Genomic DNA, 26,315 nt, shown 5'->3' with positions numbered 1-26,315 from the left:
CGCAGAGTATCAATTATAATTTTTAAAATATGCGATCGAAGAACAAGAATTAAGGAATCAAATCTAACATGCAGAAATTAAGATATACAAAAGCTTCAACCAATTACATTCTTACTAATAAAGTTTTAAAAGATATAATAAAAGAGAAATATTTTTAAATGATATATACTAAAATTTATAAAATATATTAAACATACGATAAAAAAGAATTTCGAAGCACTCATTAGGTATAGTTTTATGTATGATCGAGAAAGGCTTGTTTATGTCAAGTGGCGCCTGGTTCGCCATTTATTAATGACCTTAAGTCGCCTCCGTACTATTACTTAAAAAAAAAAAATAAAAACGAGAGAGAGAGAGAGAGAGAGAGAGAGAGAAAAGTAGGTGGAACGAAAAACGGGATCTACCGGAAACAAGTGGGCCGGCAACCCCGTTGCCTGTAAAATCAGCTCCCGCTAATCATCCAATCGCGTAATTGTACACACGCGGCTGCATAAAATCGACGATAATTAACGATGCCGAGTGCGGCCGTGAAGATTTTCGCAAGAATTATTGATAATGACACGGTTAGTCGCGCTCGTAGCGGAACGAATGCTGCGAAAAATGCATCGGCGAGCATACTCGTTGCATCACGCATGTTATTAGCATAACGCTTCTTATATTGGTTTAACATTTCCGTAAAAAGAATTTCGAAAAAAGCAATAAGATCCAAATGTGAAATAAACAATATAAAATGATCTCTTAATTTCTATACGAATAACCTTCTATTTAACTTTTATTGAGAGAGCGAGCGTGCCAGAATAAAATTATTTTATTGCCAATAAAATAAAGCGCCTAAAGAAATTACGTTAGTAATATCTGACATTTAAATACTGAATTATTGTAATGAATGAGTGAAGGTGAAGACGATTCATTTTCGATGACGATCAGGCATCGTAGCACACAGAGGTGCGCCGATTGGCAGTCTGACATTTGTATGCAACAGGTTATTAGAGATAGGTCGTTATGTTACTTTATGGCTAGCAGTTAAAGGGCTCGCGCGAAAAATGCACTTCGACGTGTTTTTAGTACGGGCTAATTATCCGCATTTTCAACGATGGCAACATTCGACGTTGCGATGAATACGTTGTGTTATTTACACATGTAGCAACATATCTGGACCTTAATGGTAGTTGCGGGTTTTTTAATACATCAGTTGAGTAATTTCTTTCTTTTTCCTGGTTTTGCAATGTTAAACTAACTTGGCAATGTTAAACACTAATTTATGGGAAGTAGTTACAGTTAGCAAATGCATAAATGCTGCCCGATATAATAACTTTATTTTATACGAAAAAGTGCTTGATTAATTTAATTATACTTCTATTATTGATTTAATTATGTACCCATTATTATTAAAATGTAGCAAATGTGTAAAACTATCAAGAAACTCACTGAAATTAAATAAGATTGATATTGCAAGGCAATAATATTTTTTTGGGAGGAGCGACTATAAAAGAAGATAAAATCGTGCGTAAAAAGAAGAAGCTGATATCGGCGGGTCACGGTTTTCGAACTTTATGAAACGAGAACCAATGTCCTCACCTCGCCGTTCTCCATGGGGGTTTGTCTGGAGTACTGGCTGGTGCATATGACCTCGTCGTCGGTGACGTAAACGGGTTTGCCCGCGACAGGCGGTGCCGAATATCTCGTCCAGCATTCCCCATCGCTCGGCGCGTAATACTGCCATGGCTGGAAGTTCTCGCCATCCAGAGATCTCTCCAGAATCCAGGCCGCGGGTCTCGGCGAGTTCGCGGACTTCACTATCACGTATTCCACTTGATAGACCTGAAAATATAATAACGCAAACTTGATTGCAAAGATGTTAGCCAAAGAAATTATATCGATAGTACAATTTCCTAACCGATTAAATTGTAAAACAACAAAATTAATATAATAACACCTGAAATATTATCAGAAATACTAAAATTCATGTGCGTTAGCTTATTATTGCAACGATTAAAGCTCGATTAATAAAAAATTCTGGTATATTTAAGAGAAAGTAATTAATTATGCTTATCTGGTCTAATTCTTACAAAAATTATAATTTGTTCAAACAGACAAATTGGTTGAATGTACCAAATTTTCAATTAATGTAACTAGATCTTTTTTTCAGTAAAAATATTATAATGTTTATCATAGCACAATAATATAGAATTTAAGTAAGATGTTTGTGGTTCAAATTTTCGAGGTTCAAAAAGGGAAAGTAAAATCCGTATTCTCTCTGCACCCGCGACTCTTCGTATCATGTCCTCGTTGCAACGCGCTAAGATAAAAATCACGAGCTCAATGCCGGAGGCTGGATTTGCAAGTCTCCCGCGGTTCGTCGGAAACCCCGCCGAGACCAGGATCTCAGATAATTAATTCCAAGCCACAGATTGCACAAAACTAGTTGGTGCTCGCTCGCGTCCCATCGACGCGACGAATAGAAGAACACAATATCGTTATAATGCGCCACTGCGACAATCTCTCTATCTTTTCATCTCAATCGATCATTCCAGGAAAAATATCGCACCATTCAGAACCGGATATTGAAACTTCTGTCTGCACTTAGAATGCGTCAACTGCGATTTTGTATGCAGTTTGAGTAGACAAGCGATGAAAATCGGCCGCTACTTGATATAGCTTCTTTTACTTGCCTTATTATCTTCTCATTGTTCGCACGTTAAAAACGCCATGAATCGATAGTTAAGTACTTTATGCACACATTATGTACCCGCTGTATCTCGACTATGTCTTGGTATCGCCGGATGTAAATGCATCGCCGGGCGCAAATTTTAAAATACAATCTAGCGTAGCAAATCGTTAACGGGAGCATACGTAGGCGAGTATTACATTACAGGATGCTTCGTTGAATACTAGGCACGTGAATGATACTAGGTACGTATCGTATGTATCGTACGTTATTATCTTTACACACGACGTTACATGATATTTGAGATAAGCATTTCTTCAGCAAAATGTTAATATATTTTTAAATATGTTGATGTATATTTTAATTAACCTTTACTGGGAAAGCCATTATAGTAAAGCTGAAGTAACATCACATTTAGAGGTAAGCAATACAATGGAATAATGAATTAAATAAAAAGAGCGAAAGAAATCTTCAATTAAAATTAAATTACAAATAAATTAAAAGTAAAATTAAATATCATAATTCAATTAAAATTAAATTAATTAAATTCTCTTTTTCATTTATGAAGACGTCAACACTTTAAAACTTTGACGAATCTCGAATACCAGAGGATGTGCAGTCACATGCATCTCCGACTGCAGTCGTGATTTAAACAAGACGAGACTCCTTCATCCTGCTGTCGTTCCACGTCTTTGTCGTTGTCACTGTCGTTGTTCTCGTTGTGTCGTCGTTACGCCGGCATTGTGAGACCGGACCGACGCCCACTTTCGGACCATAAAGACAGATCGCATGTCCGCGATACCGGCTTCGTTTCCTTCTAAGGACTTCGTCCGGAACAGCCGAATCGGGCCCGTGGAGAAGCCGGCTTCAATTATCCGGCCCTTTTACTTCGTAGACAAGGATATGTGCGGCTTCGTGTGTGAATGTAGGCATTCCACGATCGCCTTTAGGCATTAGAGGATCGTTACATCGGCGATCGAGAAGTAATCTTTAATTTGTGCGACCAATGGCCTTGCTGTATGAATTATACGACGTATTGACGTGACGGGCAGCGTTAACAAGGATGTAGCCGTCTCGTTTAGCATGTGGAATGTGCGAACATATATATGGCAGCATTGAGGCTGCAGGGGAATACGTTTGCGCATCAACATTGTTATGACAGGAGCAAGAGAAAAGGGAAAGCTTTACGAGGCAGTCTCTTCCCGAGTCTTCCCTGCCTTTTACCAGCTAAATATTTGCGTTGGCCGCACATACTCCTCCGGTTTCCAGTTGCCTTCGGCATCGCGTGCCTCGTCATATGGGGTAGGTCATAAGCAAACCACGTATGCATTACTGGCTCAAGGTTGCCCCCTTCCGACCCTCGAGGGTGTTGGGTATTCCACGCGGACGGTGCATACGTGAACTGCAGTGTTTATTGCACCAGCACACGATAGAATTATTGAAGGATGAGGTGTGTTTAAATGAACAACCGCGCATGCGTGCCTGACAGACTACGAAACAAACGTCGTCGGACTACCATTAAAGGAGAATGAACAAAAACTGGAAGTTAAATCTGGAAACACAAATGAAGTTTTTGCGTTTACATTTTCGCTTTAATTTAACGTGCCTTTGCATTCTCATGTTTCTCAAACACGAAAATCAATATAAACAAAAAATTATTTTGATGTAATAAATTATACTAAATTATATCTTTTAGGAATTCATATGTATAATAAAAATATAATTTTTATAATGTCTTTTCTCAAACTTAAAGATTGAAATGGAACATGCGAAATTTTATTGTCAAATTTCTCCAAAATAAAGGACGGTGGAGTCCGATTTTCTTATTGTTAAGTTATACATTTTTAAAGAATTTCTATTTTTTCCTCATTTTTGCTTAAATTCATTTTTTATTAAATAAAGGTTTTAACATATAAAAAGATCTAAATTGCAGACGGAAGGTTAATTAAACTTAATTTTATAATCTTTCTGTATGTTTCTCTCACATATTATCACGAAAGATATAATTCATTTTTTAATTCATTTTTTGTATTCATTTTCAGGACCGATATTATCGCATGTTGCAAAACGGCTCATATTATTGCGTGAGAGCTTGTCGATACTTCATAGATCGTGTTAAGGTGTTCCAGGGCGGAATACTTGATTCGAGGGATACTCCGTTTACGTTCGGTGGAATTAACGCGTGTAAATACTAGAGGCGGGATTGAATAGCCTTGGATGAAGGCACGTCAAGGGCCGTACTTGACGCACTTTGTTTCGATCTTCCGATATATCAATGGCGTAGACATCGCTATAAAAATGATTAACAATAAGATTTACTGAATTGCCCAATTAAGAAATAATTTTATTTCAATGCAGAATTGCAAACTTTTACAATCTAATAATGATTGCGTCAACAAAATTGCTGTCCTATATATTATAACTACATACAATATTTTAATCGTCTATCTCACACTTGATATTTCTAATTGAACAGGCAACTGACTCCGAATTAATTAATATAAAAAGTGATAAAAATGATTTTCCATCGTTGTCATCCCGTTTCATTCATTAACCCCTTCAGATTCTATTTACATAATAAACATCAAATTTAAAGAAATTATCCTTTAAAATTATTTAATGCTATCGACATTATTTGAGATCAGATGTACATAAATTATGTATATGTTGGAAAAACAGTTAAAATTTTGGAAAAAAAATTAAATGTTTAGTATGAATTACTTATTAAAATGCTCTTGAATTGAAATAAAAAAATTTTTTTAACATGATTCCAATAAAATCAGGTCCGAAGGGATTAAACTGAATCGCAACATCGTGCTCTTTTCATATCAAACTATCACGGGCACTGACAATGCCATTTTAGGAATATCATGATTTCTTCCGCGAAAATGAAAAGTGGTCGGTACGAGAGTCGCGCTCGATCTCGCGCTCGGTATCCGAGAAACATGGATTGTGTTTTGCCTTCGTGGTCTCCGTGGGGAATTCTCGAAGTACCGGCCACGGTGACACGGCGCGAGAGAAATGCAACGGACGGCTCCCACGATCACGGGCGACGGCTTCTTTCGACGTTAAACGCATCCACAACCTTGTAAGGATTCACCTGGTATTAGCATCGGATGACAGAAATGGCTTTATAGCTGATGCGTACAAAGAAAGTCGAAAACTTAAAGGATCAATGTCCTTTCTTTAGATAACGCGACCAAAATGAATCAAGGTAAAAAATATATACATACAATACATCAAACATAAGAATGCTTCTATGTATAAAATTTGCATAACACTTATTCTTAAGGGGATTAAAGTAGACGCAAAATTAGAAGGTGGTGCAGTGGACCTTGTACTAAAATCGAAAAAAGTTAAAAAAATTTTTAACATTCTTTCGATTTTAGTATAAAATCCACTGCACCACCTTTTAATTTTGCTTCTACTTTAATCCTGTAAAAGGATTTTTTATTCCGTTCAGTCAATTCGAAGATTTTTATACGACTGTAATGTGATAATTTGGTTACTCCAGCATTCCCTTAAAATAGTAAGTTAGCCTATAATAAAAAAAGAGACAGAAAACGATCAATTACAAATCAATTTGTTAAATCAATAGTGTCAAATTTAACTTAACGTGAGTCGCCACTGCTCCTATTCAATCATATCATTATTTTATACTAAAATAGTGGTTATATTTGACACTATACAGTGTCAATTTGATACTACATAGTGTCAAATTGATACGATCGTTTTGGTAAAAAAATAATGATATATTAGTAGGAGCAGTGGCGACTCACGTTAGATTAAATTTGACACTATAGATTTATATTTAGCTTCCATTATAGAGAGAATGTATTATGTTTTTTATTTTTTCTTTAATTAAAATATTTTTTTTAAATGTTAATTATTACTTCATAAAAATCACGTTTCTTAATTTAAACTGTCAATTATATGATACTATCTATTCCTATAAAATCACCGCAACAAATCAAATACTTTCACGTAATCATACGGTCGATCATTCTTGACTGCTTTCCAAAGAAAGGCTTTACTAGAATTACTAACCAGTTAACTCAGACGAAGAGGAGCAGATATCATCAGACGCGAGACTGTGAACGACTCGCTGAGGTGTGGAAGCGGCAGAAGAAACTAAGGAGTTAGTATCGTAAACAGATCTCCCACGACTCGTAACTGTTATCTGCGACAGGATCTCGAAGGAGAAGCGACACCTCAGCCAATAATGCTTACTCTCATTCGCGCGCATCTACAGTTTTATTACAGTTTCACGCTCGTCAGTAACAATGAGCGACGTATGTTGATCATCGTTTGTGCGATCCGCGATAATAAACGAGCTGTGTAATCTCGGAATGACTTGGACTATCGCGATTGATTGCGTTAATAACGGAGGATAAGAAAGGAAATATGAAATTCTGTGATAGTCGACAATTTATCGATGGTTTAAGTTAAGTGACTATATGTCGCTTAATTTAATCCATCGATAAATTGATGTTCTGTTATTTAGTAAAAATTATTCAGTAAAGGTAACCAATAACTCTCTAAAACTTTTAGAGTGAATCTCAAGAGTGAAACTCTCTCTTAAAGGTTGAAAATTGAGCCTCTTTTTTGCAAGATCGGTTCAATTTTCATCTTTAAAGTGAAATTCCACTCCAAAGAATTTAGAGAATAAATATATAGCTCATTTGCTACAACTAACTCAAAAATTGTCATTTTTGTTTGCAAAAAAAGAATGGAAATACAAAGAAAAAAGGAAAAAATATACTTTTATTTCTCTATAGTTGTATCGATATTGTAGCAAATGAACGATATATACAATTTTTTTAATTGAAAGATAACAGGGATAAAAGCAATAGAATCTGCATTTTGATACTAACACTCTTCGAACGTTGAAATTAAGCAATAAACTTTATCTGCAAACACAAGTTTGCAAAAAAAAAGATCAATATATTATATATTAAGTAATATAATATAATGCATGTATTATATTAAGAGAAGTATAGTTAAAGAAACTTGTGGGTGATTAAGGGGCGCATTGTAAATTCAGCAACGAACAAAGAGTCGCCACATGTTCACTCACATATTGTGCACAAAAGTCGGTTGTCGTCGTCGTGAAGATTCTCACGAAGTAAGGTGCTCCAGCACCCCTTTATGGGCGCGACCAACGTGGGACCCCCTTCTTGACCGAGGCTAAGGGGCATCACTAATAAATTGGCATTGCACGCTATCTCGCCAGGTCCGTAAATGGGGTGCACCAAGAGAGGAGTGCACCGGCAAGAAAATTTACCGGACGGCCGGTTTCCGAAGCCGTTAAGGCTCGAAGTATCTGTACCTCGCTTCGTCTGAGCTTTCTTCAGGACCGACGAGCAACGAAGAAATGTCTTATTAGAAATCCTATGAGTCCTCTCGCTATCTTTTCTTGCGGAAGCACGAGTAATAATGATTTACACACGCAACGTCATTCATACCTCTTGTCTTGTTCGAAAGGTTAAGTAAGAGAAAACGAAAGTACTCGTCGCTTGTAGTGATGTAACAAATGACATGCTAAATAGAATATGTACTAAACACATAAAAAAAACACATAAAATGGACTTAATGAAGAATATTTTGACGAAGAAAAGCAAAAATGTATATAAAAATTATTTTTTTTTTTATGAAAGTATATATATATATCGTAAGTATAACTAAGTCCTATTAATCTTATTTTTTATCTATATGAGACATAAAATGTAAATATCCTCATGTAAAAAATTCAAATTTTGAGAATAAATTTAGTGAGACGTCTATAAAAATTTATTTTCAGACAACAAAGAATAAAACTGCCTTCGGGGCTTGTATTATTAGACAATTTCTTGTCATCACATATTAACGTTTTACTTCATTGTCGACCTATGCAGACGAAACAACCTACGATATAGTCAAAGGGTGAAGAAGCAGGATAAAACACAGAACAAAAGCGATTCTCTTGGAAACTTGCACCTTTCGACTCCCACGTGAGCAAACTTTAAAATGTACCACGAGTTGTCGCCATCGAGCCGGTTGACGTGAATGCGGTTGTAAACAGTTTTAATTAGATATTCGGTGGTCGACATTCCAATTTGTATGATTAATCTGAGAATCGATTTCGTAATGCTAGCAAATTATTCAAGGAAAATACGCATCAACAGAAAAAATTGTTACAAATAAAAAAAAATTCATTTAAATTATTCTAGATAATAAAAAATACAGAAATAATGTGATTTTATAAAATTGTTATAAAATTATAGTATTATAATTACAAAGAGCATATTATTAATTATGATATCAATACTGTTTTTAAAAAGCATTTCTGTACGTTAATTAAGAATTGATAAAAATAAAGTTATTATTTGTACGAATCAAATAAAACATACAAATAAATAAGACACATATATTTTATCATGTGTCTTATTGTTTATTTCTTAATAGCTATTCGTAATTATCAATAATTAGTAATGTTTCATTTCTCGCATTTTATTTTATATATATATATATATACACACACACACGATAATCGACAACTTATTCGAAGTAGAGAATTGCAGAGAAGTATACATTCTGATGGCACTGATAGTAATGATAAGAAATCTTAGGAAACTTATGTACCTACACGATATGTAATTAAACGACTAGCGCCCGATATTATTCATTTAAGCTATACTTAGAATAATTTGATAAACGAATCAATTAAATGTCACTATGAACAAGCCGACGTAATATGTTATTATTGATTGCATAGGAGAATATTGCACGGAAAATGCGTTCGAGATATATTATTAAATCAAACCACTTATTGCTACCTTTCTTAGAAGCAGCGCGTTCGTAAAAATATTCGGGGAGTGTCTGACACGTAAGATTTTTTTGCCATTTAAATACCCGCTCGATATCGAACATGTTTTCCTCGAACCAGGTCGCTAACATAATACACAGTGACAGGAAATTATGCGACTATAAGATAAACTTTTTTTGAAATATTAATTAAACGTTCGATTGACTTGACGAACTACTGCCGACGCGAATAGAGCTGATTAATATATTCTAGCTTCGAGATATTTTCACACTATATAGCGTTATTATGTATTATCTATGACATAATCTTGCACGGTAGCCAATGAAACTAAACTTCTCTCGGAAAGTGTAGTTTTATTCAGCTCTTTCTAAAAGATGACATTTTTATATGACATGATAATATGATTTTACAATTAAAAATATAACTGGTTTGAGGTAAACGTCCTAGTGACCGGATATATACCTATGTTTATATAAAACTTTATGTATCTGTTAATATATTATAATGCTTTCTTAAATGTAATGTTCCAATTTAATTGTAATCTTTAAATACAATTAAATTATACTGTAATAAAAAAAGCGTTTGAGATTAATAATAATAAATTTTGTGTTTATATCAGTAGATTGATAAAGTAACAAAAAATAAAATTAGAGAATTTAATTTAATTTAGATAAAAATTAATCGTAATGAGTCTTCATTCCAGAATTTCTTGTGCACTAAATACTGTATCCAGAAATCGCGTGCGACAATTTATTTATCTCAACTATTTACAGAAATTTCTCAAAGTCTGAGATCAAACGCGCGTGTTTCCGCTCTCTCGATTCATAAGTACGGAGTATAAAATATAGTCGCGTTTATGTTCCACACATTTCTCTTCTCTCTTTCTCTCTCTTTGCAGCAGCTTACTTATGACGGACATATTTTGATGACATGTCATGTCGCTCGCTACCATGTCTCGGTCCGATGCATCAGACTGTATGCACGAAACGAACAGATTTATCGGAGAAGCCTCCCGTTACTACCACTAGGTAGACGTATTAATTGCGGATGGATTTAAAGTAACGCGAGACGACTTAATCCGATTACGGGACTCATGATGGCAAGATGAGAGATTCGTTGCCGATCTGAAATTCCTCTGCTAAATATAAAATTACCAAAGCGCGCGCGCGCGCAGAAACACATCATATGGAATTCCGCATCTTTTTTTTATGATTATATACTTATCCAAAGTAATATTTTCCAGCCGAGATAGTTAATCATAAACGTCATCTGTATATTATATTGTTAAAGCTTAAACAATATTATAAATTTATACAATAATTTCCAATACAATATAAAAGTACATTAAAAAATAAAATAAATTTTTATTACAGTTATTCTTGGTTTTATCAGCAATATTGCTTTTGCTTATCTCTCTAATAAATTATAATATATTAATCATTATTTTTATTTTATAATTTTATTTGTACTTTATAAGATTTATAGCATAAGAAAGAAAATTATAAAATTTCCTCTTGTCACACACTTCTTCATGTTTCTTCATTTATCTAATTTTGCTAATAATCAAGACATCTTAAATTAAAATCGACATGGTAAGGGAATATACGATTTTCGCAGATGGCTACGTCTGGAAATCAAATTTTTACGTCGAGCAGCGCGAACGAAATCGAATTATGAGGACCGTCATCGAGGGAAACGATTATTTGACGAAGAGCGAAATTCGATTGTGCGTGTGTCGGAGAACTTAGTGAGGGAGGCTCGGCAAAATTGGATTTAGACACGTACATAAGTTGGTGCAGCGACCTCGCGAGAGATTACGCCGGAGCAATTTATATCGTTACAGAAGCAGCAATTTAATGGGGGAAGTATATATCTGTATTACTTCATCGTATACGTTGCCTCGTCGCTGAATCGCGATCAGAGACAAATATAGATGCAATTTTATTTAACATTTAAAAAAATATAATATTACCATATTGTAATTAACAAAAAATTAATTAAAAAATTCGTGCATATATGAAAAAATATGTGGTTTTTATGAAAAATTCTAAATATATAAAAATACTCTAAAAACCTCGCATTAATTTCAAATAAAAATTCATATAAAATATTTTGTGAGATACTCTCTATACTGTCATCATATTAAATTTAGTCGAATAATTTCTTCAGTTTATACAATCTAATGTATCAGATTTCGTAATATATTTACTTCTCGCACTTCTCGAGATGAGAATTCTAGCGAGTGTTCTTCTTGGGACTTGGCCGAGCGAGCAAGACCGCAACTCGACGCAACACCGAGGGACACCGCGCGGTCTGCCACGAAGGATTCCACGTCCTGGTCTCTTGCCAATCCGATCTCGGCTTGGACCAATGCTCCGCGACGTTTGCCAAAAGACATATGTGCACGTGCGATGAACACGCGTGCGGGAACCGCTTTCGTCGCGCGTTAACGAGAAATCCCAAGTGCGTTGATGAAATTAGTCTGAAAGCGAGACCGTGAGCGAAAACTGATGTGAAAATCATTCTTTTTTCGCCAATATAGTCTAGTTATAATTACAAAATGCTTTTTTAAATATAGTTAACAAATTCAAAATAAATATTGAAATATTTATGTATAGGCATATTAAATCTGTTTGTCACGAAAATTAACGATAATGCCGGTACAAAGGAAGCGAACAGAAATAAGATTCGTCATATTACAACTCGATTGAATTGCAAAGTGGGTCATCGTTAAAGGGAAAAAGCGTGATTGTGAGAGTGACGTTAGAGAACGCGGTTTCAACTTATACTAATGCGTGTAGTATGGACGTAACATCTTCCGAGGCTCGTTACGAGCAGAATCGCCTTCATTACTTGAGAAAGTTCGAGGAAACATATTATCGGAGTCCTGGGTGGTCCAAGGCCATCGATTTTACGACTCGATTTGGTTTCTCAAAGGAAATTGCCCAAGCTCCTTTAAAAAAGGGGTCAACCGTGAGAGAGAAAGAACCTCCCTCGTAAAGGTTATACAAATTCTTTGTCGCTGAATACTTTATGTCGCGAGAACGCCTCGATTATCTGCAATAGGAGCCGGTTAAAATTACGCTCTAGAAATATTTCCCTAATTGATTTCCTAATAGGTCCAGAACTTCTCCAATCCGGTTTAAAAAAAAATCCGTAACAAATCTGGTTTAATAGAACCGTAAAACAGAAGTAAAAGTTTAGGTAAAATTTTTTACCTTAGAATAATTAAAGAGAGATATAAAAATTTGTTTCTCAAGCTGTTCAGTCTACGTTCTTTGTTTGGCTTGAACTCGCGGAAATAACACTGATCGACAAAATTTCACTTTTCTTATGTTAAATAGATTTAATAAGGTGCTTCTTATAGTATTTTTTGCACTGATTTCATAAATTTGTTTGGCAAATTTATAAGGAAGGCACGATTTTTAAGTAATATTCAGAAATTTTATAAATTGATGTTTTTCGATATTTCGCTTAAAATTTCATTTTTCTTATGTTAAATTAACATAATAGAGTGTCTTTATAGTATTTTTTGCGTTGATTCTATTCGCCAAATTTATGAAGAAAGCAGGGTTTTTTAGTAACATGCACACTGAGAAAAAAAATTTGTTCAACTAACTGAACACATTTAGTTGTTTGCAGATTTGGTTAATTCAACAAATTTTATTTAATTGAATTTAATCTTAGTCTGCTTAACAAGCTGTTCAATGTTAAACAGACTACGGTTAAATTCGATTAAATAAAATTTGTTGAATTAACCAAATCTGCAAACAACTAAATGTGTTCAGTTAGTTGAACAAATTTTTTTTCTCAGTGCATTTAAAAATTGCTCTGCTTATTCGTTCTGTTTAGACAGCAATAAATAATCCATATAGGAAATAGTTACTGAATTTAATATGATTATCTACTCATTATGAGACTTAAAAAAATTTTAATTAATAAAAAGATGTTCACATAAAGAGTTATTGTTAACAAAATGTATAAGTTTTTCAAAAGAGATATGTCGGTTACAAAAATTGGAGGCCGTAGAATAAATTCTAACCTCATTTTCAGAATCAGCATGAAAAAAGAATTAGCCAAAATGACCTGTTTAACAAAATCATTATATCAACTAGTATAATTATAAACTTCTAAATATAAACTTATTATCATCGTTGAAGAAATAAAATAATTCGAAATTCAAACGGTTTTAATACTTTCAGAATCTTGCGAGTTTGGCAAATATTGATACTTAAATTTTAAGTAAAGAGTACTTTGTAAGAGATATTTGCCTCGAGCATTTAACGAACGAGGAAGAAACCTCGCGCACAACACAGCGATAATTGATCGGGGTCGATGAATCACGCCGCAGCCGCAATCCCTCTGCTCCACAAACACCGACGGTTAATCGGACCGGGTAATTCGATTTTGTGAGCAGTCGGATCAACAGTACGGTACAAGGCGAAAGCCCACCGAGTTTCAAGTTGCGGCCCTCGCTCCTCTTCGGTCGGGACCTCCTCTTTTTTTCCCTACTGTGCTCTTCCCTCGGAACCGAGCCACGAATACTTGTATGTACGTTCGCCTTCGATGCCGGAGAAGAGTCGAAAGTATGCAGGCATCGTGTACAATCTGTGCACGGGTAAATACCTGCTCCGGTATACCTGCGGCGCGACATAAACCCAGCCTCTATAAACGGTCCAGTGCCTACCGCATTTATTCTTTTCCGGCTGTGCTCTCGCGAGGAGCATAAGTCTCTTCGCTGCGGGAAACGAGAGGAAAGGAGAGAAATGAACGAAAAATTCACGCGCTTCCGATCGTTAACCCTTCGCACACGGGCTCTCACGTGCACCACGATGATTCAAGCGCATCCGTCTATATCCGTTTTCCTTCTCGCTCCCTCGCGAAGTCTGTGCGACTTAAAAATAACCCGAAAGCGCAAATCTCGTGTGGTACGAGTTTAATTGCCGTAAAGTTGTCAGAGTGTAACGACGGGAAGTGATTACTTTAAATAAGCCAGGCACGAGAAATTCATCATCTAAATGCAGAATCGTTATTGACGTGAATTCAGATTTGTGTATCTCAAGTTACAAGAATCGCATTGCTTCAAATTAAATCTTCGGTGCTATGAAAACGACACACTTAGGTATAATATGGTATACCCAATTAATTCGTGTTATAACTTTCATAAAAACAAATATTGTAAAAAGAAGCGCCACTTACGATCGAAATCGGATGTTGGAATAATACATCTATATGTATTTAAATGAATTCATCTCAGATGTGCTTACCGATTATTTTTCGCCTTTTTGGACTTACACCAATCAAACTGAAATAATAATCTTTCTAAATTAAATCAGAGAGAGATAAATTTACTTAAATACATATAGATATATTATTTCAACATCCGACTTTGATCGTAAGTGTACGATTTAAGAAACTTGATGAATTTTGTAAAAATATCGATTTAATCTTTAAAATGATTATAAATTGTATGTATATATAGTGAATGTAAAATATTCTACAATAAATTTTCTTTTATAAAAATACAAAGATTTATAATAAAATTGGATGATTGCGTTGTTATCAGCTATATAAGTTGATTAAAAATTAATATCAGACGTACTTGATTTTTTAAAACGTCGCTAACGTCCATAAAACAAGACGTAAGTTATTATATTTTTGTCTATATTACTAATTTTTCAAATATTTTATATTATTGTTACTAAAAATTGCCTATATTAACTAATAAAATATTGACGAGGTATGATTTAAGCGACCAGTACGCATTTGGCAACTCTCCCCTAAATAATTCAATCGTACGTACTAAGGATTAATAAAATGATTATAAGTAATGAAAAAAGCATTAAAAAAATATTAGGAAAAAAGCCGGATGTACTCTATCCATATCAGAGTGGCACCGAAAGGTTAACATTGTCATCCCGAGTGTTACACTTCTGGTATCATAATTAATAATAATTATTTTCAATTATGAATATACTCAATCAATTTCCAATCTGGAATTCCGCAATCGCAATTAAGAGAACGTGTCGCGCACGAGGAACATGGAATGAATGAGAGTAATCCGTGAATGCAAATGATCCTCATATTTCGCTCGAACGTGATCTCGTTGCTTCAATATAATTCCAAGTAATTAAATTTCACCACACACACGTAATTGACACGCTTTCGATACGAGGTGCAGAAGCAAGAAATTCATTCGATTTATCATCGGCGCGGCATTCTCGCTTTCCATTCTCGCCGTCTTCGAGTCACGATGGCGAATTACGACCCCTGATCCTCTTTATAACGGGATGTACTACAAATATTTTTCCAAATATGGCGCTACATCACGCTTCGATCATCAATAGTTCCACAAGGAAATATTTTCCAATATTGCTTCACCGAAGGTACATGCTTCGATATGATCAAATAATCTTACTTGTGTTATCTCACGATTCTGTGTATAATAATCTTGATCGAAAAGAAAAAAAAATTAATATTTAAATGGTATCGCGCTACAATCTTCTGCGAAAATTTTGTGATCTTTCGATTCGTTAAACTTTCGGTCAAAGAGCAGGACAGGACTGGATTGATTTATCGTCAGTTCCTTTTATACCTCGGTTTTCTCACATTTCGTTCCGGCTCGACCGGTCACGACGTGCCATCGTCGCGTTTGAGTGTTGGCTCATAAGTTTCCATCAGCGATGACTGGCGTCATGGTCGGGAGCCTTAAAATATTTCGCACACCTGTGAGAACGTAAAAGTTGATTTTCCTCTTTTACTCAAGCACTTTGACAGAGCAACCATCGATCTTTTTTGAACGAGCGTAAACAGGGATGCAAATTCTCCACGGAGATAACTTTAGATGTTACACAGTAAGTTCATGTATCGCTGATAATATTTCAACGAAACCGGGATCGTATAACACTTTTAAGAGTAAACAAATCGATATTTAATTAAATTATGTTCTTGTTTAGCTTACTTTCGAAAGGCGAAAAAGATATGCACGTCTTTTCGCTTCGCAGTTCTTTTGCGAACCTTTCGAAGCAACTCACCGATAACATCGCAGTAAGTAAGATTCGCGGCCCGATAAATGAAATGTCGCTTTAAATTTCGTTCCGCTTCTTGGCTTAACGAAAGATAATTTTCGATACGAGTGCGATTCGCGTGCGTGTCTTCTCACCTCACGCGATCTTCTTATTGCGTGCCACAAACTCGCGAAGATAACGTCCAGTAAAACTTTCGCTCCGTCATAAATAAAATGACGTTTTAATTATCGGCCGGTTCCACGAATCAAAGAAAAGCAATTTGTGCGTGAAGACGCGAGTGCGAATACCGTCGTGTGCCATGGTCTTATTGCCCAGGAAGTCTTCAATAAGGCTGAGGGCAATATCATCGAGCCCCGAAATATCTTAATAACCCGATCCTTGTCGATTCAAACGTGGCTCTGAATAATAATTCACGCCATTCACTTGAGAAGCAAGCTGTTTTTACAGAGAGCAAGAAAAAAGCGTGAAAGCAATAAAAGAAAACGATCTTACGTTCGACACGATACATAATTGATCGATCGCATACAGAGTATGTGTAATCGAACTGAAAATTGCTGAAATAATATAAGAACTTTACTAAATATGGCCTGCTTAAGCATTTGATTTTTGCTGAATTCAACATTGATAATTAAATTTAAAATAGGAAACATTTCTGAACATTAATTGAAAATATGAGACATTTTCTGTAGGTCTATTCGCGTTGTAATTTTTGTCCTAAGAACCTTCGCTTTCTTTCTTTATCTTATTTTAAGTGCAAAAATTTGGGGGGATTTCAAACAACGCGAATAAACCTAATATTTATGAGTGATGATTTAACTATCCGTGTAACTACCTACAAACAGCAAGTAAGTCGTATATTGAGTACTAGGTAGGAGCCAGTTAGACCTAAATTGAAAGAGATAAATTGTAGATGATGCAAAAAAAATTTAATTAATAGTTCTCAACTCTAATATGCAGAAAATACTATATAAATTATTAGATATAATTATTTAAAAAATAATTCATCTCGTTTAAGTGTAAAAACCGGAAGACCTTAATATATGATGTTATCTAAATTGCGTCATACGATTAATAATTTCGATTACGATCTGTTATCAGCTTATGGCATACTTTGATTTATTTCTTTTAATTGACGGCCAATGATACGATTATTGCTCTGAGGCTGGCATCTTGAAGAAGTCTGGTTTAATCGCTTCAACCTATAATGCGGACAACCAACGGTGTGTTGTGAACAGAAAGCAAAAAGATGGCTGGCCGTGAATCTGTTGTATGTAAGGGCCGCGCGCCGTGGTCTGTAATTATCGCCACTGGCCGTGGGAATTGAATTACGAGATAAATTCGTGACGTGCCATAACGGTGGCTGTTCCGACAAAAGGCATGAAGCCATCTCAAGTACATTTGATGATTTCGATCGGGATGATTATGCTCTAGGTAATTTGTATATTCTCATTATAGATGTCTATATAAAGACACTAATCTTTTTTTCTTCCATTTTATTACAGACTATCAGAAAAGAAACAGACAATTCTATCAGAGGGAGCTTTGGGGTTAGAAAATTATACTGATGATTCAAAATATATTATCAATCCGATTCTATCCTGCTCTTTAACCGAAAGTTTAATGAATCGAAAGATTGCAAAATTTTTTGTAGAAGATTATAACATGATACTGTTTAATCCGGAAGTAGTCACTTGATTTCTTTTATATAAATATAAATGATTACCTTACGGTGTTTTTCCATCAATTAAAATCATTATTATTAATATATTGTGTATTATTGTTTTCCGATTTATTATAGTAATTGAAAATATTATGGATATAGATTTAATCATAATTTTTTGAAAAAAGTAAGTAGAAACCCCAAACAAATAAGTACTAAACAAAATAAACACGTTAAGTTACTTATTACAACAGTATTTCTAAATAACAAAAAATTTACTCAATATAATGATTTTTTATTAGAGATTTTTGATGGAATTGCATATTTAATGATTAGTAAAGAATAGTTATTAAAAAAGAAAGAAAATATGTTAAATAATATCCATTAAAATAATATTTTACAACAATACACACTTTCTCGCCGAAGTAAAAATATTCCAGATGACTAAGTATTCCTAAGTTAAATATTAATACTTTTCTCTTCGATTGCAGCGTAAATTTTAGACGAAGAGAACAAAGATAAAAGCTTATATTGCTCTCCACGTTTTTATGGCTACGAAGAATTTGGCACTCTACATCATGAAAAGTATCACATTGCTTAATTCAAAAGCGTCTCGCATTCTCAATTCATAACGATCCAATAACGCACAATGTTGCGCATACGGTCATAAAAACCACGATTGTGTCTCGTCGTATAACATATGTATACATCATCCGCGATCCCGCAAGGTCCGGTCCATGAATAGGAAAAAGGAACAAGTCCGCCTTCACGAGGAGCGATCTTCCACCCTACGAGGTATTATTTTCGTGACTTCGTCTCGTCTCTCACTTTCTCCCCGTTCCATTCCCGTTTGCCCCAGGAAGATGATTCATTCACCCGGCCGAAGGAGAAAACGGCGTGTGCGCTGGTTCGAGGACCTCGAGCAAGCGTTCGAGAGACGACGGCAACTTGACTCGTTAATCCGTGAACAATGAAGGATTCGAGCTTCAATCGCTCGACGTGAGTACCATTCGCTGCTCCTTTTCACGTTCGATACCTCATCGCAAGGTTAGAGGTGGCGTCGATCTACGACAAGCGATAACTCGTCGGTTTCATTCCGACGCTATTCGAGAGAGGCGGTTTGACGCGCGATCTGATCCTTCGACAGGATCATTTCTCTTTTTGGTGATCCACACAAGTGGCACAGCATGCGATATCATAAATATGTTGATTCTGATACTTATAAATATACACGGAAAGGATATTTTGCTGAAGTATCTAAAAATTTGACTATATAGATACGGATTTAAAAATAATTTTATTGGATTATCAAAATTATTATGTACAAAGTTTATAAGCGTTGATAAACATGCTGCAAAACATGTCAACGTTTTAGCAACCAATTTGACGTTTTACATAATGATCTTAATCCAAACAAAATTATTTTCAGATTTATATCTAGTAGTTAAATTTTAGATATTTCAAAAAAATTGTCCTTTCCATGTATAATTATATATTATTAATGTTACATTATTTTAATTATTTTTACTTGCAGTGAATATTAAGAAATTTTCAATTATCTGGAGCGACACAATCCAAAACGTTTTATTAATTTTAGTAATTACTGCATTGTTATAGAAAATGCTTCATTAGCGATTCATGTAATTTTTTATTTATCCTACGCGCGTTCTTGAATATTGCGGTACATATTAAATATTTTCTTTTTCAACATTGCTTTAAGAATACTAATGAATTTTCTGCAACGATGGAGACCGGCCATTACAACTCCTCCTCTTCTATATTCAATTTTTAAGAATTATTAATCGCGTTCGGACTATTATGGAAGATACTTCGTTAACTATCGTACCTTCCCGCGTAATTGATTTTCTGTTTTCTTTCGCATGCAAAATATATATTAAATGCATTTTCAAGACTCCATTAAGAGTACTAATGAATTTCATACGACCACGGTCAGTCACCATCTTAACTCCTCCTCTTTTGCCGCGAGGAAATGTCGGCATGTCAGCAAAAAGAGCCACACGAAGTGCGGCGGCGATCGTTCCCTTCTCAATGTTTGACGATCATTTGTAGCCGTCTGCTAATTATTGCGCAACGATCTCGGCCCTTTCACCGTGTACAGCGAGATAAAGGTTGTCCATCAGGCGGCCTTTTTAGGTACAGACAAATTAATTTATTCTACCATACGCCTTCGCATGAAAGGCGGGGTTGATCCTAACGCTACTGATTATGCCAATCAGTAGCGTAAACAGAAGTTATACGTGAGATGAGTTAACGGAACCAATCAATGCGTGGGAAGTTTCTTCTTAGCAAATCAGGAAATAAGGTCTAACTTTTCTACATATTGATATATATATATTTGGCGAAAAATTCTTTCTTCAAGTCATTACAATACGCAAGAAAATATTGTTATTATTACCATCGTTTCTATGTTTTTATAAAAAAATTTTTTCGTAACAAAATTACTTGTATTATTTCAATTTTAAAAGATGTAACAAATATAATAAATTATTAAATAAGTAGAGATTAATATATAGCCATTTTTAACATTAGATTGTTACAATTTTTGCTAAAAAAATCTCTCTTTCTTCCGACTTAAATAGTCGTGGCTCATAAAACAATAAAGACAATAACAATGTATCATATCAATTTAACTTGGGTTTGAGGGATAAAAGAAACAATCATGAATAGCGACGGACGGCCATAAAATTAATAAGTGCAATGAGCGTTAACGAGGATCATAAATATATTCCCTCGCGTCCTGCTTATTCACCGATTAGCATAATCATTCCTAATATTCACGGACCATAATTTAAAAATGTCGCAATGAATCGCAAGCAATTTTCTCTTCATAAAAAGTACAACGAGAGATACGTAATGTAGGATTATTACTCAAAGAAAAACACCTCCAGCTACAGATTCTAAATCTCATGCTGCAAAGAAACACTGCAATGTATATCATCTTTTTCTTCAGAATAGTCTTAATTATGCTTCACTTCATAACATACTGATTTTTTAATTATATATTACAACATTATACGACTAAATATAAGAAATAAAATTAAAAAATCAATTTCGTTATTTTATTTTGGTTTTTGGTAAAATTATTTTCAAATCTGTATCCAGTTGAATTTTTAGATAAACTTTAGCAAAAATCATGATTACAAGCTCATCATTAAAAAACCAATTTTGTTGTTTTCAACTTGTGAGAAATATTTATCTTTCAGAAAATGAGAATTAGATTGCACGTATATAATTGTAGTTACGGACCATTATGAAAGAATCGGCTTTTGTAAACGATACACCTATAACGCGATCGGACGCGAAAGATATCCCGAAAGGATAGGAAGAATTAGGCTCGCAATCAGTGTCCAATTAAGAGTCAAGGTTGCGGGCCACCAACACTGTGTTTCTTAATTACACAGCGAGATCTCGCCTATCTTAATGTGTTCATTATTGGTGGTACCGGTGGTAGTTGTACGTTGGTGGTCGTATTAACATATCAATTATGCTCAGAATCCTGCGGCTATCGTGGGAGGATCAATTAGCAAATTACGCACACGTGTTTGTCAATGGAACATTCGATATTTAACTACTATCAGGTTTTTAAAATATAAAGTTTTTGAGATTTAAAAGGCAAGCATTACAGATAATTTAGATAGATAGTTATGCGAATATATATTGTATTAATTTTCCTGCAACATAAACTTCATAACTTTATCATAAATGAAAAATTGAAAAATATTTCAGCAATGATTAATTGATTTATGTTAATTAAATAAAACTTTATAGAAAATTAATTTTCTTTTCGTTTTTACTTTTATCACATGACGATGATAAAAGAGTATTATGTTGTTAATATTGCACTCTTTTAAAAATTATCGCGAAACAAAGTTTGTTAAATATAAAATTAAATATTTATGGATACTTAATTTTATTTAAAAAATCACATTCGTAAAAATATAACTCTTTCAGGATACATTTAATTAACGACGAATTACTTCGATGCACTTTAGAAAAGCATGGAATAAGATTTCTATATGAGGAATAAAGTTCCATCTCGTCAAAATTTAGCTCCCCTTACTTGTCGCGTCGGCACTTCATTCTGCAGATCCACTTCGCGGTACGTCCTCATTACTAAGAGTCTCTCAAAAAAAGGGACGCCGTGCTCGTTAAAACGTTTTTCTCCGCCGCCGCTCGTAATTTGTTAAAGGACGAAGGGCTACATGGGGCATACCTGCGAGCCAGCACGTAAATTTCCGGAAAGGGATCCTCTAAAGCTTCTCTATCTTCTCCATCTTACCCTATACGTATCTTTTTCTGTTTCATTTCGCGCAATTCAGTTTCGAGTCTTTCATTTCTTGTATCTTTCTCTTTTTCTGTCCATTTTACCATTGTCTGCACGGAGGAAACGAAATAAATCGACATCAAAGAACATAATACAAGAAACGAGTATATAACAAGAAGACGAAAGTCGTTTTACGATTTTTCGGAGGACGAGAATAAAAGGGACCTTTAATACGATATAATGCACCATGAAAGAAAAAAGATCTATTCAGAAAACGAAGTAGAAGTGTAAAAATTAAGTGTGAATCAACCTAAATTATCGCAAAGTGGTCGCTTAAAAATTCATTTTATCTTTTCTCTTAAATTTATTAAAGTCTCAAGAATTTTGTTTAGTACTATTACACGAAACTTCTTTGTTTAAAAATTTATTTAATTAGTTTTCGGCCTAAATACTTATTGTTTGAGCATCTACATACCTGTTTGAGATCCAAGAGGATTGTCACGTATTCGTAATGATCGCCTCTCGCTAATGTAGGACTTTGCCACCATTTTCCGGGATTTGAATCGAGGATGTTGCTGATATTGTGCCTCTTGCCAGGATCCGGACTCCTGGAGTCGCAGACGGCGCATCTCGACGATTCCGAGGGCTTGCAGAAAGTCTCTGGGCCCTCCTCACCGCAGGTCGCGTTAACGTAAATATCCGCTTTCGCGGCGACATTGAACGTGGACGGAAAGAGACCGCTATTTTTTAAGTTCTTATTCAAACTGTACGTACTTCTCTGAGCTGAAATCAAAACGGAAAATTCTTGTTGAATAAAAAAATTAAATAGCACATAATAAAAGACATAAATATTTTTGTATTTTAAATGCCATGTTATTTATTTTAAACTACAAATTTGTACCATAAGTTTTATACAATAAATTGTAAGATTGTTTAACAGAGCTATAACTGTCATTATAATTAATCACCGAGGCAATGTGGATTTTCTGAAGACCCCTGTTATCGTCTAAACTGCTGTCAAGATTCCGAAATAGAGCCGTGCATCGTTAAAATTCTGTTCTAGTCGTTAATTCTCTTTTAGTTTTGTTTTACGAGACTACTGGTGCGTTTTATTGATGAATCGGTACAACGGTACGTAGCGTCGATAAATCACTGTGAGCCTCAGTGTCTAGCTATGTTTATTCCATAAGCGTCTGCCTGTGAGGTCAGAGGTGTACATTAGCGTCTCATAAATTCGTTTAATGCGGAAAATTCGTGAAGGAAAAGGTAATTTTACTTTGATCTTGCGAGAGAATTTCTCCTCAGATTTTTATTAGATGGATTTAAATTTGTAGCGCTAATAAAAATTTATTAATCGTTATTTCTTATCTATATATAAATGAATAATTATATAATTTATAATAAAAATAATGAATACGTTAACTTCGTCTTTTCTTGTAAAAAAATTGTAATATTAATTTTCAAAATTTTTTAAATATCAACGTAATAAAACATTACAAGAGAACGTATTATGTTGATTAAAAATATACTTTCTGCCTAATAGATTACAATATTTTACATGTGTAATAAATTTTTAGTTAGTTTTACAAGAAACATTTCTAATATAGGTATCCACTGCATGCGGCAGATAAATGTAAGCTCCAATCGATCAGAGATATCAATTACAACTTACTGTAATACGCGCGTGTAATTATAACTAACAAATGTCAGTTGTAATTATAATACATAAAAAAAACACTATTTTTCGTGTACAGTCGATGTCGACGCAACATCTCCGGTCGGGAGAACTGCGTGGAGAGAAAAAGGAAAAAAGAATAGACGAAGAAAGAAACGTGTAATCGAAGCGACGTGTACCGATCCCATCATTTTCTGCTAGGCAACGCATCCCCATCGACAGGTTTTGACAGAGCATAACGTGAAACCAGTTGCGGAACATCGTCGAGATGCAACGCAAAGATGCAGTGAACAGGTTCGTCGTCGCGCCGGTTCTCCGAGTAACACCTGAACGGGTTACCTGCGTATACATCGTGCGACACATGGAAGAAACGAGCTTACCCGCAGCAGAAAGAGAGAGAACGGTGCGCAAAAGATAAAAGACACTGCGCCGCACCGGTGATAATGAATTGATCATCGCGTCGTGGAAATTGCAACGGAAGAAGTAATCGGTTGGGTTTTCTTTTTCCGACATGACTCGAGAATTGATTAGCGGCTGACAGAACTTTAATAACTTGTCATACATTTTTATTCACTTCTGAATTAATGACGTACGTAAATTGTTTCTAATCCTATAGCTTGTTATTATTTACGTAAAACATGTCGAATCCATATTATGATTTGATATTATGATTTTCTTAAAATTTTAACCAATCGGTATTCGCTATGAAATTTCCTCAACTGATATTCGCAAGTTCAGTATACTTTAAATTAATGTATCTTTGTTTATAGTTAATTCAACGATTTTTTTTTATTTTAAGGATCAAAATTTCGATCAAATTATATAAGACTGTGAAAAACAATTGTTATAACTAATTTTTCACAACGTAATTGAAGAAAATGTTCAGATCCAATAAATTCTGCGAATACCGATTAGGGTCAGATAAAATATCAAAGATTTCTTTTGTATTATGTTTACAATCTTGATTTTGATTTAAGATATATGTTAAGAATGATGTGCTGTATTCTGCTAAAAATCACTGTTATTAGTCAGTATTATATGTTGCGGGTGTACAACTCATGATCCATCACACTTGATTAATGTTCACTTCGTGCGGATTACACGCGGCCACGTGAGCGCATGGCGGGAAATAATGATCCTTCGGTATCGCTCATTTAAACAATATTTAATAATAGTTCTGCTAAAGCTCACACAACCGATATAGCAAGAGAAAGATCGTTAACGGCGTTTCAAGCGCTACGCGGAACGTGCTAATCAGATTATACTAATTGCGCTGCAATATTTCACGTCACTAACGAGCATTTTGCCATTTTATTTATTGATTCGCTTTTTCGAATATATGTTTTTTAGTGGTAGTACATCAGAAGATAAATACGTCTTTAACATACAGTGAGTGCAAAAGTACAGTTGAGAAATTTAGTTTCTAAAATCAGAGTTATTTTCGCGAAGTTCTCTTTTTTGTTTATATTGAGGCAGAATCATAGATGTAAATTCAGTGAACATTCATCAATGATTGATTACATTACATACAGTATTCAATAAAATTCAGTAATGTAAATTCAGTGAATTTATTATTTGTAAATTTTGTATTTTCGATTTCTCGGTTTTAATGGCCGGAACTATTTATTTATCCTATATAGAACTGTAGAACTATTGAAAATAAACTCAGAACTCTCAATATTTAATGAGTTTCCACCAAGTGAGACGTCAGTTTCACACACTGAGTTTTTGGTTAAAATTACTAAAGAATGCAAAGTTATTTAATAATTATTATAATTTCGAAATAATTTTTCTATAACTTCGCAATGAGTTTGAGATTATTCTCGAAATTAATCAAACGCTCTCAGTACACAAAAGCGATGTACGCGAATAGTACTCTAAAGCATGTCTCCCACGCAGAACCGTCTCATTTATCTCACCAGAAAATCCCTAACAAAACAAATGCTTGCCACGTAAAAGGCGAAGCCTTCGCTCGCTGTTCTGGGTCCGGGGTGACGAATCTGTACAAGTCCCATTAAGCCCCCATGCGCGCTCACGTAGCTCCCTATTTCAAGAACAACGTGGCAGAAATCTCCCGGACGTGCTGCTTGCACCAAACTGCGTGCATTATGCGCGCGTTATAGAAAGAAAGCAACTGGGCGTTCGTCAGAGTACGAGCGGACGCGCATTGTGCGCGTGTCGGTCTGCAGTCTGC

General features: G+C 34.8%; 1 protein-coding gene across 1 annotated transcript in view; it reads right to left on the bottom strand.

Annotated features, from left to right (window-relative positions):
• The window catches only part of wb (wing blister), a 187,244-nt gene that overhangs the window by 132,706 nt on the left and 28,223 nt on the right, over positions 1 to 26,315 (bottom strand). The window contains exons 2-3 of the mRNA XM_018458304.1: positions 22,922 to 23,229; positions 1,579 to 1,821 (exon numbers count right to left, since the gene is read on the bottom strand). Coding sequence (XP_018313806.1) covers positions 1,579 to 1,821; positions 22,922 to 23,229 — 551 coding nt within the window. The remainder of the gene's footprint in view (positions 1 to 1,578; positions 1,822 to 22,921; positions 23,230 to 26,315) is intronic.

The sequence above is a fragment of the Mycetomoellerius zeteki genome, unplaced genomic scaffold (genome assembly GCF_001594055.1).
Source record: "Mycetomoellerius zeteki isolate Tzet28-1 unplaced genomic scaffold, Tzet1.0 scaffold72, whole genome shotgun sequence".
NCBI lineage: Eukaryota > Metazoa > Arthropoda > Insecta > Hymenoptera > Formicidae > Mycetomoellerius > Mycetomoellerius zeteki.
The sequence above is the reverse complement of the archived record's forward strand: the minus strand, read 5'-3'. Positions and strand labels throughout refer to the sequence as shown.